The sequence below is a fragment of the Haliaeetus albicilla genome, chromosome 16 (assembly GCF_947461875.1).
Source record: "Haliaeetus albicilla chromosome 16, bHalAlb1.1, whole genome shotgun sequence".
NCBI lineage: Eukaryota > Metazoa > Chordata > Aves > Accipitriformes > Accipitridae > Haliaeetus > Haliaeetus albicilla.
In genome coordinates this window covers 27,539,599-27,557,681 of record NC_091498.1, presented here as the reverse complement: position 1 = coordinate 27,557,681, position 18,083 = coordinate 27,539,599, and the positions used below count along the sequence as shown (strand labels likewise).

Below are 18,083 nucleotides of genomic sequence, written 5' to 3'. Positions count from 1 at the left end.
GTCACAGTGATGCACGTACTATACAGCTGTAGCTTCTGAGCGGTCTATATATGCTGATGCACAGTACATCAATTCAAGTACGTGTGCTCCATGATGACAGAAAACTGTTCTTGGGTCAAATTTCATCCAGGTGTCTTCCCTGACACCGATGAAGATTACTGCAAAAGATTAGAAGTAGCTATGTTTTAGTAAATAAGATGCAGAGGAAACAGTTAACTTGTGTTTAGGCTTACAATGATGAAAACTTGTTTTTCTCGGATTACCGCAGTCAGTTTCAAATTTAAGATTAAAACCAAAAAAGTTTCATGAAAATTGTAATTATTTTAAGTCACGTATAATTATATGAATAGAAAATACATTTCTTGCATGGTAAGTTTACAAGATGGAAGGACAAAACATACTACTTTCACGGTGAAGGAATTGTTTGCAGTTTATTCGTAGAGCTTTAAAATGGGTATTCCACCGCAGGTTTGATAAAAGTTCAGTTTGATTACAAAGTTGATTACAGAGTCATTGTGTGTGTTGAACTGAATTATCAGATGATAGACTGAGCTTACAGCATGCCTTATTTTCATGATAATTAAAATGGAAAATCATGCATAACTGAATTAATTTTAAGTTTTACCCATTCGTGGTTTTTCCACATATTCTTCAACTTGCCAAACACAGGACACATTAGGATTTATACATTATATTCCAACTGTTTCTGAAAAAAAACGTAAAATTAAGAGGTATCTGGCACCAGTTATTGCAATATATTTCAGTGAGTTCCACAAGGATATATTTATTGATCACAGGCCTGCAAGGCTACTGACAACTCTGCCTTTTTTGAAAGTCGAGGAAGACATGGAAATTTTTTTGCAAGCTGATTACTATAATATTGGGACAATGCTAGGTCATTTATGAAACATGTTCTGCACTCATTGTGGCTGCTCATATTCTAGCAAGCTGACTCAAGTATCAGCAGTTTTTATTCACCTCTGACTCCACATGTTTTGAACTTTAACTTCTATGGCATATTCTGAAAGAAAGAAGAGAACAGCGTAAATGTATTTCTGCATTCTGGACTTGTTTAATTTTCAGCTAAATAGTTTAATTGTATAGTCCCTGTAGTGGCAAAAAGCCAGAAAATCAACAAGTATGACATTCTTGACTCAGTATACACTTTATTCATCTTTTCTGCTACTCACCTCTGTTGCTCTCCCATCTTGGTTCTCTTAGCTGACCAAGGTATGTCCTGTTTAATGGCCATATGTGCTTTAAGAGTTGATATAGAATTGGGATGCTAGTCATAAATTACATTGTATCCATTATATTTGACTGATATTATACTGGTCAGTTGTGACACTTGTTACATACTGAAAAAGGAGTATATGGGAAATTTGGAAAATCACCAGGAAAGTGTGATCTAGGGATATGCCAAACCAGACGCTTGTGTCTCTTCTCTGCCTACTGAGAACTTCAACCTCCTCCCCACGTTCTCCCTCTCCTGCTCCCTTTTCTTCCTCCCATTTAGCGACTGCTGCTTCAGCTGTATTGATAAGCCTTTGGTCTAGGTAATTTTCTCTCACTATTTGTAAGTGACCTGCAAGGTACCTTCTTAAGAAAATCCTGATAATGCCACAGAATGATATAGCATCTGCAGGTCACCAGAGATGGTGATTGTAAGACAGTTTTAGAAAATGGCCGAGGAATCTAATGGATTAAAATGGGCCGCTGTGATCATCCTTGCTGACCTCATGCTCCAGAATTTCATCTCTAATTAGCTATGTATCAAGATTTATAATGTGCAACTAAGAGTAAATCTTTCAGAATCTTTAATCCTGAATTTTTGTCTTAAATCATAGAAAGTTTATGACAACTTTAGATAGAATTTGTTGCATCCGAGCCAACTACACTCATCTTCTACCTCTTTTGAGAGTTAATATTCCCTTCCTACTGTTAAAACTATCTAACCGACAATGTGTAGAACCATTTTGTCCTAGTCACGGTAATATTATTCAGGCTTTCTGCACGTGCGTATGGCTTCCAAACAAGCTTTACCTTCCTCAATCACTGTAAGTCCTCTCTCAGTTCTCTTTCCTATGTCTGTCTTCAGATCATCATTTATTCATATGCCCAGTCATCCTCTTATCTGTTTGGAAGTTGACCGTGTCAAAAATATTATCAGAACATGTGGACACTGGAAGTTGAAAGTGTGGGGAGCTAAGACTGTTTATGCAACTGAATAGTGAAAAAAATGATAGCATTTCACCAGGGAACTTTTGTGTATTTCCTCTGCAAAGGTTAGCAAGGATGTTACTGAAATAACCTTACGTAGAAAATGTATTTGTGCTGTGGCTCCGAAGTAACTGTGTCAAATCTGAAAGCCAAGTTCTAGTGCTTAAGTGTGAAACAGAGAAGTTGTAGTCCTGCTTGAAGTGTGAATCTCAGTGCATTCATAACTGTGGTGTCACTGCTGAAACTTCCATAGCATTTATATAATGTACATTTCAGATGCATACTTAGCACTGTGTTCCCCTCAGTCTTGCTTGTATAAGATTTGATCTAACCTTCAGTTTTTTGTTTTTCTTACCTGTTGTACTGGGTGTTGCATATTGCTCGTCTACTATCAATTCTTTATGAAGTGATGGTAAGAAACTAATGACTGAAATAATAAAAGGTAGAAAAAGATCCATAGCTGGTGCATCTATGAATGCATGCTATTTTACTATCACCCGATGTTAGATTATTCTTTGGTACAAACTGACCATATCAAGGAATGCACAACCAAGTTTGGCTTCAAAATCTTACAATTGCTTTTTCAGCCCTTCCCACTGGTACATATGCAAATGCACATACAAGATTTATTGCGTGATGCCTGGAAAAGCCTCAGCGTAACTCCCTGTGTAGAATTGCTCCCAAACTTAGTAGGACTCTTGTACTTCAAGAGTACACGTGAACCTTGCAAAGCTTTTACTGGAGACATAACTGCTGCTTAGGGGAATGTTGCCCGACTTCTCTCTATATTGTCAGGACTTCTAAGCATAGAGGACACCTTAAACAGAATTGGCCTTCTCATCTCAAGCTGGTTTGTATTTCAAGGTGACACATAAATTGGATTTAAATTGCTGCTCATTGTTTTAAAAAAAAAAAAATTAAAAAATCCTTCTGAAGGTCAGATAAAACCTCTGTAAGATAATTAAGTGCTTACAGGAATCTGCTCATCAGCTCACCATCCGCTCCACCCCAGTGCATTTTTAGGATGTCTGAGGGCTTTTTTCTCCCTTTTTTCCTTTTTTTTTTTTTTTTCTGATCAAGAAATTAGATGAGCCAAAGGAAACCGTCATACCCAGGGGCATCTAAATTTTGCTAACCAGAACAAAACTAGGAGTTGATTTAATTCTGTACTGTTACTCACATAGAACATGCCTCCAGCTCATCATAGTTAAATACATCACCGTGCTGATGAAATGCTCTCATTTAAGTAGCACTCATCACAGCAGTTAATAGTCCATCAGAACAGCATAATATGAGTATAGGAATACAATAAATAACGAAAGATGTGTGTATTCTGATTGGCTAGAAATGAACATCTGCTACTCAGAGAACAGGAATTTGCTTACAGTGCAATTATTGAGAAATAGCCCAGCATTAATTGTGCAAATCAAGTTTTCCCAGCAGATAAGAGTACAAAGAAATGAATGTAAATAAAAAATAAGGGTCAGCTTGATGTGCTTTTCAGCAATCAGGTTAAACAATTATTTCAGTATAATTGTACATAATGTGCTTTGGCTAGAACGATTTAATTAAGTAGATATACACTGTGAAAGAAAAAAAATAAGCGTGCTGTTTGACTGGAGCACTCTTATGGGAAGTGATAACATGATACCATTAGGAAACTCAACAAGACAATCTACATCCATGCATTAAGAGAAGCAGAAGTCTGAACATCTGTTTCCCGCTATTGAATTCACAAAAGGGGCTTCTCTGTGCACGGAATAAGTGAATAAGCAACAGTTGGAGAAGAGTTGGAGAAGGTTATCTCTGACATTTAACAAAATGTTGGAATGTCATGAGAATGACATAATGTGAGAATGAAATGGCTGAAATAAAGGTGTGCTAAGAGTTAGCTTGGCAAACAAAGCACAGACATACAAGAACAAGGAAAACCTCTACCCACCACTCTTCTAAAAGTGTAATAGAATGATTAATCTATGAACAGCATACGTTTTTTGTTCAAAATAGACTACAAGGTGGCATGAAATGTTTTGGAGAAGTATGTGATAAAGCAGAATTCCCCAAGATCTTCCTTTAGCCAAGAGAAAAGAAAGTGGCAGTTAAAAGAGGTGCTATTAAGTGTTAAAATATTCCAGAGACAACTAGTCAAATTAAAGAGAGTTTTATCTTGGATGTGAAATTTTCCCTTCTCCCCCCCTTTTTTTTTTCTTTTTCCACAATCAAGAGGCTTGGAAAGGGAGTAATAATAATAAAAGTGAAATGGACCCAAGCACCAACTTGCTGCCAAGGGCTGTAATACAATATCTCAGCATTTCAAGGGTAAATCAGTGTGAACTGCCTTTGCCGTCCCTCTGAAAAAAAGTAAGTATTTAACTTCCGTTCAGCCTGTGCGGACTGCTGAAATATAGGAAATCGGTTTCGGAGAGGGGGAGAGGAAAAAAAAAAAAAAAAAAAAAAAAAAAAGGGTTTCCCAAAGAGAGCACCGAGCGGAGCGGACAGAAGTATGAAGAGCAGCAGCGCGGCTGCTGCCGGTCTGCTCAGCTCAGCTCGGGGGGACGGCGGCGGCTGCCGGAGGCGGGGGGCTCAGCGGCGCGCCGGGCGGCCGGTGAGTGCGGCCCCGGGAGCCGAGCCCTGCCTCGCTGATCTGCTTGCTTGCTTGCTTGCTTGCTTGCTTGCTTGCTTGCTTGCTTGCTTGCTTGCCTGCCTGCCTGCCTGCCTGCCTGCCTGCCTGCCTGCCTGCCTGCCTGCCTGCCTGCCGACCCCACGGCGTGAGCCCTCCGCCCGGGTTCCTTTAAATTTGAAGGCGTTTTCGCGTGGCTCGCCGGCTGCCTTCGAGTTTAAAGGGGGCCGGGGAGCGAAGCGGGAAGGTGAGCTTTGCCCGGTGGTTCGTCGCTGTTGGAGTAGGTGCTTTTGTTTCTTTCTCCCCCTCCTCCGTGTCCCCGGGTGGCCGTGGGGGAAGCGGCGGGGCTCGGTGGTGGGCACCGGGCTGCGGGGCGGGGGCGGCTGCCTGCGGGCTGGGTTTTGTTGGGTCTTTTTTGTTGTCTTTTTTTTTTTTTTCCCCCCCTCTTTTCTCCCGCGCTCTGGCTGTCCAGAGTTTGAAAGCATCGCGGAGGCGGAATGAGAGCGTGCGTGGGTGTGCGGTGGAGCTGGACGAGCGGTTCCAGCCGGGGCTCGCCGCGGCTTAGCCCGGGGCTTGCTGGCGAGATGGCCCCGGGCGTCCCGCGGAGGGTCGGGGGCCGCGGCGGGGTTTGTTTGGTCCTGCCCCCCGAGGGGCAGACCTGGGAGCGGTGCTTCCAGCGCTCATGGCAAAGCCATTAGCTCAGCCTTGCCGCGGAGGGGCCCCGAGGAGGACGAACGCATCGCGGGGCAGCGCGGAGCCGGGCTCCGCCGTGGGTGAGAGCGGGGCGGCTGCCGGGTGCGGGGAGCGGTGCGGGCACAACACGGAGCGGGGAGAATTCCCCTTGCGAGGCGGTGTGCGCTTTTCCAGCCCGTCTTTCGGGTAGTTCCTACTCGCTGTGCGCTCCCCCGTCCTTCCAGGTTCTTGCTTTCCTCTCCAGGCTCTAGATTTAAATCTGAGGAGGGCAGAGTTTGACTTTAAGAGGGCTCTGTTTCCTCCCTAGTGCTTTACGTGGAAGAAACGAAGGTTGCCGTCTTCCTTATCTAGGATTGCTGTCAGCATCCTGCTGCAGTGGTGTGTGTCAGCTGAGCCCGCTGGCTGGACGGGCTTTGCGTGCTCCCAGGGGAGAAGGGCTCTCGGGGCACCAGAAAGGATGCGTTGCAGGCTCCCCGGTGCAGTTCCAGCACGCTTCTGACATTACGTTGAAATGAAAAAGGCACAAAAAAAGTATTCCTTGGTTTCCATGTACATTAAGTTATGAATGGTTTCTTCGCTGTGGAGTAGACGCTGTGCCAAGTGTAATGGGTTTATGATGGTTTTGTGATGTGGATTGTGATTTAATAGGAAATTAGCTGACATCCCTAAATTCATATCGTATGGTACCATAGGCCATCTGATCAGCATTATACCGTGGTACCCTAGTTGGAACCACAGCCAAATCTAGATGGAGGAGGCGAGGTGAGGAAGAGTCAATACTATCCTCAAGTTTCTAGCTCTTACTGACTTCAGGCTACTCACTTATTTGGTCGCTTTATTTGTTTTACCCACAGTCTTATTTAAATTGGCACACTTACTATCCAAAGTACTTCTTCAGCTCCGCTTTACACCTCTAAGTTAAGCTTCACACTAATTTCAGGACAGGATTTAGAAATGGAACTTCATAATTAAAAGCAAAGCTGATGATTGGGAGTCAGCTTGTAATACTGTCTGCATAGTGTCCTTGCAGCAAGAGACACGCTTATACACCTTGTAAGATGCGATAGGTCAGTTTTAATATGTATTTCCTTTTCCAGTTGGTGGCGGTTGAAACTTCTTTTTGTACTAATTTTTAATGGCTCTTTTGCTTAGACAAGCAGAAAAACATACAGTAAGAGCCAGGGAAAGAGAAGTCAGCTTGAAAGTTTTTGGGCTGTGTTAGGAATTGGGCTCAGTTTCCAGAAGTTATAATTTTATGAGCAAGTAGATATTGAACATTCCTAAAGTTTTGTTTTGGTCTATGTGAGAAGGACTTTTTGCTTTCCTTTTGGTAGAAGAGACATTATCAAGGCAACAAAATTGTTTCTCTTAGGCATAGTCCTGAAAGTGTCTAGGCTTCCAATGATTAGCTCAGATTTTTAAGTGTGGTTAACTTCGGTTTGGTCTGGCCTCAGACCAAGGGCCTTGCAGGTCTAAAGTATCAGTAAGCTGTTGTGCCAGGTTCTCTATCCTCCGCTCGAAGTACTGCACACATTTGTAACATGTATATTCATAACGTAAAGGACAAAGGCTTCTTGTGATTAAAGTTTACTTTATCAGTGTAGATCACATTTTGATGTAAGCCCTTAAAAATTCTAATTGATTAATGAGTTTCAGATGGTGGTTCCCCTCCAGTGCCCCTCCCCCTGCTCCTAACATGTACAGTATGCTCCAAGTTAATCTGGGAAAGCTCCAGAAACCTTGGGCTAAATTGGTTGTGGTATAGTTTATAAGGATAATAAAATAACTAGAAAAATTGAATTTCCTTACAAAAATATGCTTGCTGCATTTGTGAGCTTATGTTTTATCTGCTTGTTTATGGTAGTGAGAAAACTAAGATTACAGATATATGTATTTAGGATGATGCAGACAAGAACGACCTGTTGTTTCTTACAGAAGGGAAAGCTCTGCAATAGCTCTTGAAGAGGAGCTATGCAATGTAGTAGCAGAAACACTTTAAAAGTGATTGTGTTTGGTTTTACATATATAAAAGGGCAAAATGAGAGTGATTACTGTTCTGTAGTAAACTGGAAATTGCAGGTGGTAAAGATTGACTGAGTAACATCTACCAGTGAGTGACAGGTCTCTGTGTTTTTTCCTACTGCTTCTTTTAATCCATTTTAAGGATTTCAAGTAGGGGAGCTTTCACGGTTTCACTTGGGGAAATTATTCCACTGTCTAGCAGATCTCACCATAGGGAACAGTTTCCTGACATTAAAAATATCAGTTACAGAAATTGTTAGTTACCTCTGTGGCTCTCAAAGGAAGACATTCATATATCTCCCCCCCCCCCCCCCCCTTCTGCATATATATGTGTGTATACACATATGTATGTATATGGGTGAGGGGGTAGAAAAACAAGAGCAGCCTTTAGTCTGTGGACTAATGATATACTCTCCAAATCTGAAAAATGTGCCAACACTGAGACAGGAAAACTGAAATCAGTTTTCAGAGGTGAATGTATTTATGCTTGGATGTGCTATGTGTGTAAAATTGCGTATGTGAAAGTGGTGATTGCAGGTATGGGTCCCAAAGTGTGGGAAGCCTCATTTCTGCTTGCACAAATGTGCGTTTTGTTGCTGCAACTTAATCTGTTTATGGGCATTGAATCTTTTATTTAAGCCTCTTTTGCACCCAACTTGCAGTTACAGCAAGTGAATGCTTCACACTGTCCACTTCAACTCCAGTAAAGTTTCAAAAGTTCTGTTCTTTTCCATCTGCTTGAGGTGATTAGAACTAGCAGGGAGATCCAGCAGAGACCCTTGCCAGATACTCATGAGCTCTGTTCTGGCTTTTGATCCTCTGTCTCCTCTCCTTCCAGGATGGCTGCTTTCCAATAGCATTACCTTCTCTCTAAGACAGCAGGAGATTGTCTGCAGTTATAGCCGATACCCCTCTGTCAAAGCCAATGTGCAGTCTAGTGCTCAAGTTCCAGTTCCTTCACAGAAAACTGTTGCTGCTCTTGTCTAAGTTGCTGTCTGCTCTCTCTACCACTGACAGTAAAACTATTGCACAGTTGCGTGCATGATGTTTTGTTTCTCTTACAACTGATAGCTAATGTGTTTCTTCAATCATATTACAAGAGACCTCATTTCACAAGCATAAAGCCTGCTTATTTAATTCTATGAAGATTTTATGAAATAGAGTCTTTGAACCCAGCGTCCAAGGCAGAGTTACGCCATCTTCTGTTCCAGTTGTTCCAACTTTGTAGAACAACTAGGCCACTGAATTGGCATACGTGCACATCTTCAGTCCTGGATAATTCTGGTTTGGCTGCCTACTGAACAGAGCCAGTCAATTAACTTGCCTGCTAGGCGATAGTACCTGGGGGGGGCCAAAACAGATGTCTGTTGCACGGTGTCACGGTCAAGTTGGTGTGGCGCAAAGGGACATCATGTAGGACCTTTGCATCAGAGAGGATTTGATTGATCTCTGTATAGAGTTCTGCATTTGCTTTATGACTTATTTTTTTTTCCCTCCAGAGACAATTTTAACATATTTTTATTCTTTTCTAACTGAATACAAATACAAAAAAGAATGCTCGTTTCACTGGATACTTAATGTCTATCCTAATTCTTAAACCAAGTCATAAAGAGCAGGTGACTTGGTAAGAGTTCTTCATCCCTGACCTGGAAGGACTGTATCTAGGAACAAGTTAAAAGGAGTGGTTCAAGCCTCCTTTTGTTTGAGAACTAATGCACATGTAATTAGGAGCCAGGCTGAAGCGACAATGAAACTCATGTAGCACAGAGAGCGCTGCGTAGCCAGCAGCTACTCAGTATAAGCCATTATATGTATATGCTGGAACCGGATGGGTAATCTGGAGTAAGAATTTACTGTTTTGTATGATTAGCTCACAGGGTAGAGCATGTATATTTTCTGTGTATGCATATCTATGCATACATGCACACTTTTAAATATATATATTTACTATATAGAATATTTTTTTCCCTCCAGATTATACTATTATTGCAATTTTACAGGTAAGGAAAGTGGTTGGAATAGGAAATGGAATCGAATCTAGGCATCTGCAACTGTGAGTGCCTAACTGTGCAGCCAGTTTTACTTTCTGGATTAACAGTCTTTGCCTCCTGTGTGTTTTGAGTACAGGGTGTATCATTCTTGAATCCTTTTGTTCTACCAGTTAACCCCAACAAAAGCCAGTGGAATTACAGAAGATTACTTGTTTGATTCTCATTGCTTTCACCTTATGATCACTGACAACAATCAGCAGATAGCGTAAGTTACCCTGCTGGCAAAATACAAGTGGTGAGCTACAATACACAGAAAACTAAATGTACTACTGTAAAGCAAAATAAAAACTTCACTGTTTGGTAGAAGCAAGCAGAGAGAAATATAACCTTTTAGTGTGTTGAATCTGTTACATGTCACTGGGTGTACTGTAAACTATCCCACACTGAATTCTTCAGCTAGACAATAAGTCTAAGAATTTGAGATGTCGTCCTCTTATTGAGAGAGGTGGAAAAAAAGGCTGTGCTGCATAAATATGACCTGTAACAAGACAGAATGAAAAGTAGTTAAAGACCTTTCCTTGTCTGCATTCAGAATAGTAGGGGGAAGAAGTTGCTTTTTGAGGAACAAAGCATTTAGAGGTAAGTTTTGAAAATGCTTCTGCATATCACATCAGCCTCAACAGTTTATAGAGAAGCATAACATTCTACAAAATATTTGATGTGTTTATGTTGGCTAGTTTTAAAGAGCTGTATATATGATGATTTGATGTTGCTGTTAGAAAGTAGTGAGATTAGGAAAACCAATATTTTTTTGGCTACTTTGTTCATACCTCATGTCTGCCAAAAGGAAAGGATGAAATAGTTGTTGGAGCCAAAGAGGCTTGCCTGAGCTGTGGTGAAGTATCCTTGAACGCTGCTGGCTCCTTCTGTGGCAAGTTAGTCCATTTCTTTGACCAAATTCCTCACTGCTAAATTGTCAATAAACTTTTCTCCAGCTCACCAGAAAATAAGTATGTTAAGACACTTTAAGGAGGTGAGTTGATAGTATCTGAGAGAAGAATCAAGAGCCTGGCCTTTACTACAGGTAGAATCTTCAAAAGGGTCTTGAAGGAGCTCAGGACCTAGCTGCTGTCACCTTCACCTAACTAACTCGGTTCAGCTTCTTCACAGATCCCAGCTAGTATGTGCTGAAGTCTTAATAGTTAATGTATGGGCTATTACAGTTGATGAAGTAGGTGAACACTTTAATGAAGCTTAGGTACTTCAGCACTGAAGTATCGTGGAGGCTTAAGTTAAACTTAGAAGTTCAGCAGCAGTCAGTGTTTGCATAAAGAATAATTAAGATTTTGATAGCTTCTGATGCTTGCATTTTGATAACTGACCCACAATATCACTTGCAGAATTTGTGACAGGAGGTACAGGTAACAAATTGTGCTCTGCTTCTTGAGGACTGATTTTTAAATTTTTTTTAAATTTCAAAAATCCAAGGTAGGAATTTTGTTGCTTTGAGCCTGACAAAGTATTTTACTGAAATGTAGGGCAGGTTTTCAGAGAAGTAGCGGGGAAGAGGAAAATTAATTTCTTTCAAAAATGAAATTAAAGAAAACTTATACAAAGGTAAGGTTGGATTGTATGTGATTCGTCAGGGTTCTTCTCAGTGGAGACTCTTCATCAGTATTAACTTTCTCATTCCACAGTCCTCACTTTGCATGCCTGCTTCACAAATTAACCCATAAATTATTGTTAATTCAGGACTACTATTTCAAGCAGACCTGGTCCCAGTATAGAGATGCCTGAATCATTTTTAGCTTCTAGAGATTTTTTGTCACCTGTCTATCTGCCTTCCTCATCTTTCCCAGTTTCCCATTCTGAGAACCTGTGTCCTGTTGAAACTACCTTAAACTCAGAATACCCTTCTTGTCTCTGGATCTTCTCTCTTCTTACTACCACAGTTAGTACGAAACTGAAGCACCCATGCATCCTCCAAAATCAGAGCTCTTTGTTCTCCTACTTTTCTTCCTTCAGCGAGTCTCAAAAGTTCCCTGAGACCTTTACCCAGCCTGGTTGCTGAGTTTTGTGAAACAAGAGGTAGGTCAGTATGAAGTATATTTAAAGACAGCCCTGTATTTTAGAGACAAACTGAAGTAACATCTCAAATCCCTGAATTCTCTGCTCTGCGTCTCCACAGAGATCAGGCTGAAGCGTAAACAGACTGCTGTGCTTGTTTCACAGACTGATGGGGCAACCCAAACTGCCTCCGTGTAGCTGCTCCAGAAGTCTTCCCTCTCTTTTGTCTAGTCTTACAGAAATGCAACTTTCAGACCTTAGAATTACTTCAGCCCCACCAGTGGCAGCAGCGTGTATCCTATCTGGCTGTCTGTGAGGCATATTATAATGCTTTTGATTATTAATTAGCTCCAGGTTTCATAGGGCACTTCATAAGCATGGTCTTGGAAGTCACAAGGTAGGTGGACCCTTCTGGAGGTGAAGGAAAAGGATGTTGTCGCTGTAGTTTTCCTCTTAACGCGACCCAGCTCAGTGTGTGTGCCATGAGTTGTACTCCTAACAGGGCAGACCCTGCTTAGGGTCCCATGATGAATATTGCTGTGTGCAGCCTTGAAATATAAAATTACAGAATAATTTAAGTTGGAAGGGACCTCCAGGGGTCATCTAGTCTAACCCCCTCCTTAAAGCATGTATGAACAGTGAAATTATTTCCGGTGAAGAGGTGCGGTGTCTAACTGGTTCCTTTAGTATAATTGTGCTGCTTTTTTCAGGTATATTTTTCCAATCTGTATGTCGAAGCAAACTGCAGGATCTTGTTTCCTAAACATTTAGATATATAGGTGTTAATAAACTGAAAAATTGATGCAAAAAAGTGATGTATTTTTACTTTGTTTTACTTGTGTATTATATATGAAGTGAACATTCAGGAATGAGACTTTTTTTAATTACTTTTTACCGATATCATTTCAGAGGTGGTTCAAGAGAATAAACTAGTTTTAGTTCTGGTTCTCACCATATCAATGGGGTTTATAGACTCCAGAAATCAGTAAAAAAAAAAAAAAATTTTATATATATATAAAGGCTTTTTTTCTGGAAAGAAAGTATATGACAAAGGTATTTATACTTGACTTTTCCCATATAGTCTTTGAAGACAAGGGGGTATCAATTACCCATCTTGCCTCTGCTTCCATCCAAAATGAAGCGGTGATTTGAAGAACTAAATTGCATGGTTCTGAGTGACTTAGAGCAACTTAAAATATACTGTCATTGTAATTCCTTAGCTGTTAGTATCATCTAGTCCAAAGGAATCTATTTTGAGAGTGACATTCCAGACTGATTTTTGCAGAGTTAACAGCCTAATTCTTCTCCCTCCACTCCCTCGCACCCCGCCCCAAATGAACAGGTATGATTTGGATTTAATCAACCAGGAAACCATAAATCCAAGCTGACATTTTTACAAAGTCCGTTTTCAGAACAGAGCTGTGCTTAAATTACATACTTCAGTCTGCCTTAAACTCCTCTGCTTTCAAAGGAACTTTGATATATAAGGATTTTTGTTGTTGCTGTTAGAAAAATGTAAAATTTACTTATAATTCAGAAATGTACAAGGGAATAAAGTCTTTTTTATGTTTATTTTCCCACCTCCCCAACTGAAAAAATTGTCTAATTTCAGTAAGGAGTACATTTGTAGTGAAAGCTACAGTATCTATCTCAAGGGCAAACCAGACTTCAGGATTTGGGGTGAGGTACTCTCAACAAGAGCTTAAGCAGATGTTTTTGCGAACAAGGAGTTTAGTTACTCAGGCTATGGTTAAAATACGCGCTCTTGTTTTAATGTAAGCATTAAAATATCCCAAATAGCATTTAATATCTTTAGAAATGTCAGTTACAGCACAATTTTATGGAAAGGCAATTGCTTTTTACATTCAGTAGACATTTTCCTTTTTTTGGCAAAGGAATTGTTTTCAGTATTCTTGTTATTCCAGGCCACAGTGGAATAGTATAACAAATTGTTCTTTTGTGTTGTTGTTTTTAAAGCCACAACTACCTCTTACCTGACTTGAAAGGTATGCAGAGGACAGAAAGGAGCAGTATTTGCGGAGTATCATAAGCTGAAGCCAGTTGGCTTGTGCAACCGCAGGTGGTGTGGATCACCCAGTTGACAATAGGCAAAGAACTATTCCTTACGGACCTCCCACCTCCAGTTAACGTCTGTCTAGTGCCGCCTATGTAAGACCCCGTGACTGCTAGTTGGCGTGACTGGGCTTTCAGCAGGCTACAGCCTACCAGGAAAGAAAGTATCTCAGCTCCTTGCTGCGAGCATTAGGGTCCAGGTCTGAGTTTCTTTTCAGAGAGAAAAATAACCTTCTTTCCTTAGCATGCTTCTGCCACAGATGGGGGAATTAGTCCTTCAGGAGCAGAGATATAGGTCCGGTGGGCCTAACGTCTCTGGCTGCTGCAAGACTCACAACACTTAACGAATATTTAACACATGACGTATGGTCTTACCTGCAACTAAAGTTTCAGTGTGTTGTCACTGAAGCAGAGGAGTATTTGTAGAAAAGGTGGAAGTGGGAAGTGTGGGTGACCAGCACTAGCTGTTGTGCTGCTTTCTGAAGAAATAACACTATTCAGTAAATGTATTTGGTGTGGGTTTTTTCTTTAATTATTCTGAAGCTGTAGAATAGACTGATTCCTTTTGGTAACAGCATTTGTTAATTGTTAGTAAGTTTGCTGTAGTAGCGTAACTCAGTTGTTCCCGTGCTTTTCTTGGGCCTGATCCAAAAATCCTTGAAGCTTTCCATTTATTTTGAATGGGTATTGGATCAGGCACCGTAGTGAGTTGTTAGCTTTGTGTAAAATGTTTATTTTGATTTGATTTTAATCATTCCTTGCAGAATATTTGGTTATGTGTTGGCAACATGTGTAGCTTGGTGAGTACAAATGAAGTTGACATTTATCTGTATGATTTAATCACTTGCAATGTGATCCATTAACAAAACAAGCCTTCAGTCACTGACGTTGTATTCATGTGTTGGATCCACATCTGTTTGTCTGACATCTGATTTCTTAGAATCATAGTTACTATCTTCTACAATTCTAAAAAGAGAACCTGTGAAACTAGATTTGGTATAATGAAGTAATTTTTTATTTTTTTTTATATATATAATAAAACAGGTACAACAAGTGGATAAGCAATGTGCACTGCTCTGAGCCCGAAGGCACGTGGCCCTGGCCTCTCTGATATGCATCAATACAGTCAGTGGCTTGCAAGTAGACATGAGGCCAACTTGTTGCCGATGAAAGAGGATTTGGCCCTGTGGCTCACAAACCTACTGGGTAAGATACAATAAGATGGAATGCAGATACTGGGCAGTAAAAGAACTCTATACGCTGTTAGCTGGGAATTCGGTCCTTCAGGCTTCTTTGCGTTTCAGAAATAAAGGTGGTTATGATTAGGTAGCTACCGCCACACACAGTGCAACTGTTAGCAAAGTCAGAAAAGCTAATAAGTAATTTGCCTCCACAGTGTTTCTGTGAGTAGCATAATTGAACTTTATTATTCATTTCATGCTTATTTTTCCTCACATTTTCTTTTAAATGTTCTTTTGCTTGTGTTTTCTGTATTAATACCATTAAGCTGAATGGTGCTAATTACTGCCATCGCCTATGTTTTCCATTTTTATTGGTAGGGCCCCTAAAGAGTATGGGTGTACTGTCTTGAATGGAAGGAGCCATTAAACAGTTCTTTGCTGACCAAGCAGTCCAGTGATTGAGAACTGCCACCCAAGGCAGTGCATGCTAAGAGTTGTGGGAGCTTGTGCATAGAGGAGTCTGAGCTAGTGGCTGCAGCTGGGACCTGGGGATTTACTGGTTGCAGCTGTATGTCTCGGTGTGTGAAGCCAAAACATGTTGTTGAGGAAAGAGGATGCATACCAAAAGCCAAAAGAAAAATCAGGTACACATGAAGAAGAGCAAATGAGAGTATGTCCCTGGCAGGAAGGAGAGAGACAGTTCTTTGGGATATACGACTCATTCAAGAAGGTGGAATTTAGTAACTATGAGCCAGGAAATAGTATGTTGTTTGTTGAGAACATTCAGGGGAAAATGGCTTTTGTGTGATCTCTGTAAGTCCAAAGGATTCTATCAAAGACGTACGTGACTTACGCAGTACCTCATCCGAAGGGAAACATGCCAGCCGTTCTTCTCATTAAACAAAAAGGAGAAAATATTTCAGAGGAGGTGATGTTTACATGAAACCTTCGTTGATGGTTTTTTGGAGGAAAATTTGGATGAGCGTTTTTAAATTTGGTGTGTGTGGTTTTGGGGGTTTGGGGGCTTTTTTTCTGGAAGCCTGTTCTGGTGAGACATAGGCAGTGTCTTATCTTGGCAAATGCGGTAGCTGAACCAACTCAGTGATATCACACAATAATAGAGTATATCTAGTGCCTTTCATCTGCATATTCTAGCTTGCTGTATTTCCTCGTTTTTTAAGAGGAAGGGAAGTATCACTGTGTTAGGAGAGGTGTAGTCAATAAGTACAATGTCAGTAGAATGCAGGAACACAGTATTTTGTAGGTAGGCGGTAACCATTTTAGAGTTGGAATAGTTGTGAATCCACAACTGCAAAAGTGGCACTTGTTTTAAATTACATCTTTGTGTGGTACTTCCATTTAAATTAATGAGTTTTGAATATAAAATTGTTTAGGCGATGCCAGAACAAAATCCAGAAATCCTGACTTCTCGTTCCAATTACCACAAGATAGCAATCCAAAAGACTGTTTTTTGAATTAGAAGCAGCACATTCCATTAAGGATTTAATATATTGTTTAAATGTTTTAAACAATGAAGTTTTAGTGAGCCACTCTAAAACAAATAGAAGCTTGTTTGCAGTTCATAACAGAGTTCTCACAGTGACAAGTTTAGGAATGAGGTCAGTTTTTTAGCAAGAAAGTAGCAACCAGCAGGAGGTTCTGAAATGCCAACTATAATTAAAAATCTGATTTTTCATATGGACACCAAATTCTGCACTGCAGAACTCAATGGGCGCAACCTTCTTTTAATTAAGCAGGATACACAGTTCACTTGCTTAATGTGTTCCCCCACACCTTCTCACACCAACCTCTTCTCTTCTCAGAGTTCGTCCTCAAGAACTGAAATTATAGTGACTTGTTAAACTGCTTTGAATTCCTGTGTAGACATTGTTATTCAAATTAATAATTCAATTAAGTTAAAATTTGCATTCAAAATAAATTAAGTGTAACTGAATTAAAGTAATTAATATTCATATAAATATATTAACTCAGAATTCATATTTGGTTTAATTACTGTGTAATTTAGGTTAAATTTAATGAGAGGAAGAATGCATGAGTATGTTACTGTAAGATAAAATAGGTATGAATTTATAGCATGCTGTTACCTTGTAAAAACCTGTTTGTAGTCTCACATTTCAGCATTCAAAAGGATAAAAGGATATGCAAGACTCTTTTGTTTGTTTTGTTGTGGGTTTTTTTCCCTTCATGGGAGAAATAATGTACTTTGCATTAATGGTTAGTGGATTTTCATGTGCATGGATGTGCAGATAACACTCTGTGTATTCACACCCTAGTTTGCTCTATGCTATAACTTGTGTGGCCTCATTGTAAGTGTCTTTATGCCAGTTTTAATGTAATAGGCTTTCTGAATTTATAAAGAAAATTAATATGCATTTCGATTTTTGCCATGTTGGTTCGTGTTTTGTTTTATCTGTATTTTGTTCATTTGTGCTATGATTCAACAAGGACACATAATCTTTTCAACTAAATGTAGATTTAAAAAAAATTAGAAAATATTTTAGGCAAGAATAGTTTGATCAACTATTTGATCAGCTGATGGTGTTTTTGGAAATTTTTGTGGAGAGGCAAATATGTCCTACATACTTGTGTTACTGGAAGTTAAAATGGTGACAGTTTTGCAGCAGCAAAGCCTGCTGGTATGGGTTTGAAATTACAAACTGGAAAACATTGGAAGGATATTGCTCTTCATAATATGAATGAAGGGGTTTGACATTAGATGGAAATTAGGCATAGCTAGAATTTGACCTTACCCAAGTGATAAATGGGAAGACTGGCATAGGTGGTGCAGCTGGAAAACGATGCTGTAAGAATTTTTAACCCTGAGACTTTGGACATTTTATTCCGATTTAGCATGGACATTGTAGTGGAGGCTCTTTTAGTAATCACTAGTACTTTTGTACACATTTTGCTAATTATTTTTGGAACCACGTCAGAGAAACTCAGAGCTTCTGAGAGGACAGTTTGTCATTACAGCTCCATTGCCTAATAGATTTTAGCTGCCTGTATTCTGGGGGCTGGAAAAAGGACATCGCAGATAAAATCGATGTGTTGGATGGGATTAACTCGTACAATATTGTACGTTATAGCATTCTCAAAGTGGGACATGTCAGCATTGCGGGGCTTGGTGTTCGCATGCTGGAGAGGAAGATTGGAGCTATGGATGTTGTGTCTCTTACCCTCGCTTCCCTCTGCTGA

At 40.2% G+C, this 18,083-nt stretch overlaps 1 protein-coding gene across 4 annotated transcripts in view; it reads left to right on the top strand.

Moving 5' to 3' along the window:
- The first annotated feature begins 4,641 nt into the window (after positions 1–4,641).
- GAS2 (growth arrest specific 2) overlaps positions 4,642–18,083 on the top strand; it is a 97,167-nt gene continuing 83,725 nt past the window's right edge. The window contains exons 1-2 of one of the 4 annotated variants that reach the window (XM_069804066.1): positions 4,642–4,825; positions 14,731–14,892. In XM_069804066.1, the coding sequence (XP_069660167.1) occupies positions 14,751–14,892 (142 nt within the window). In that variant the 5' untranslated portion in view covers positions 4,642–4,825; positions 14,731–14,750. Of the gene's footprint in view, positions 4,826–4,941; positions 5,088–5,137; positions 5,610–10,103; positions 10,186–14,730; positions 14,893–18,083 lie in introns of those variants that run through there. The other 3 variants (XM_069804067.1, XM_069804068.1, XM_069804069.1) reach the window with 3 other exon arrangements.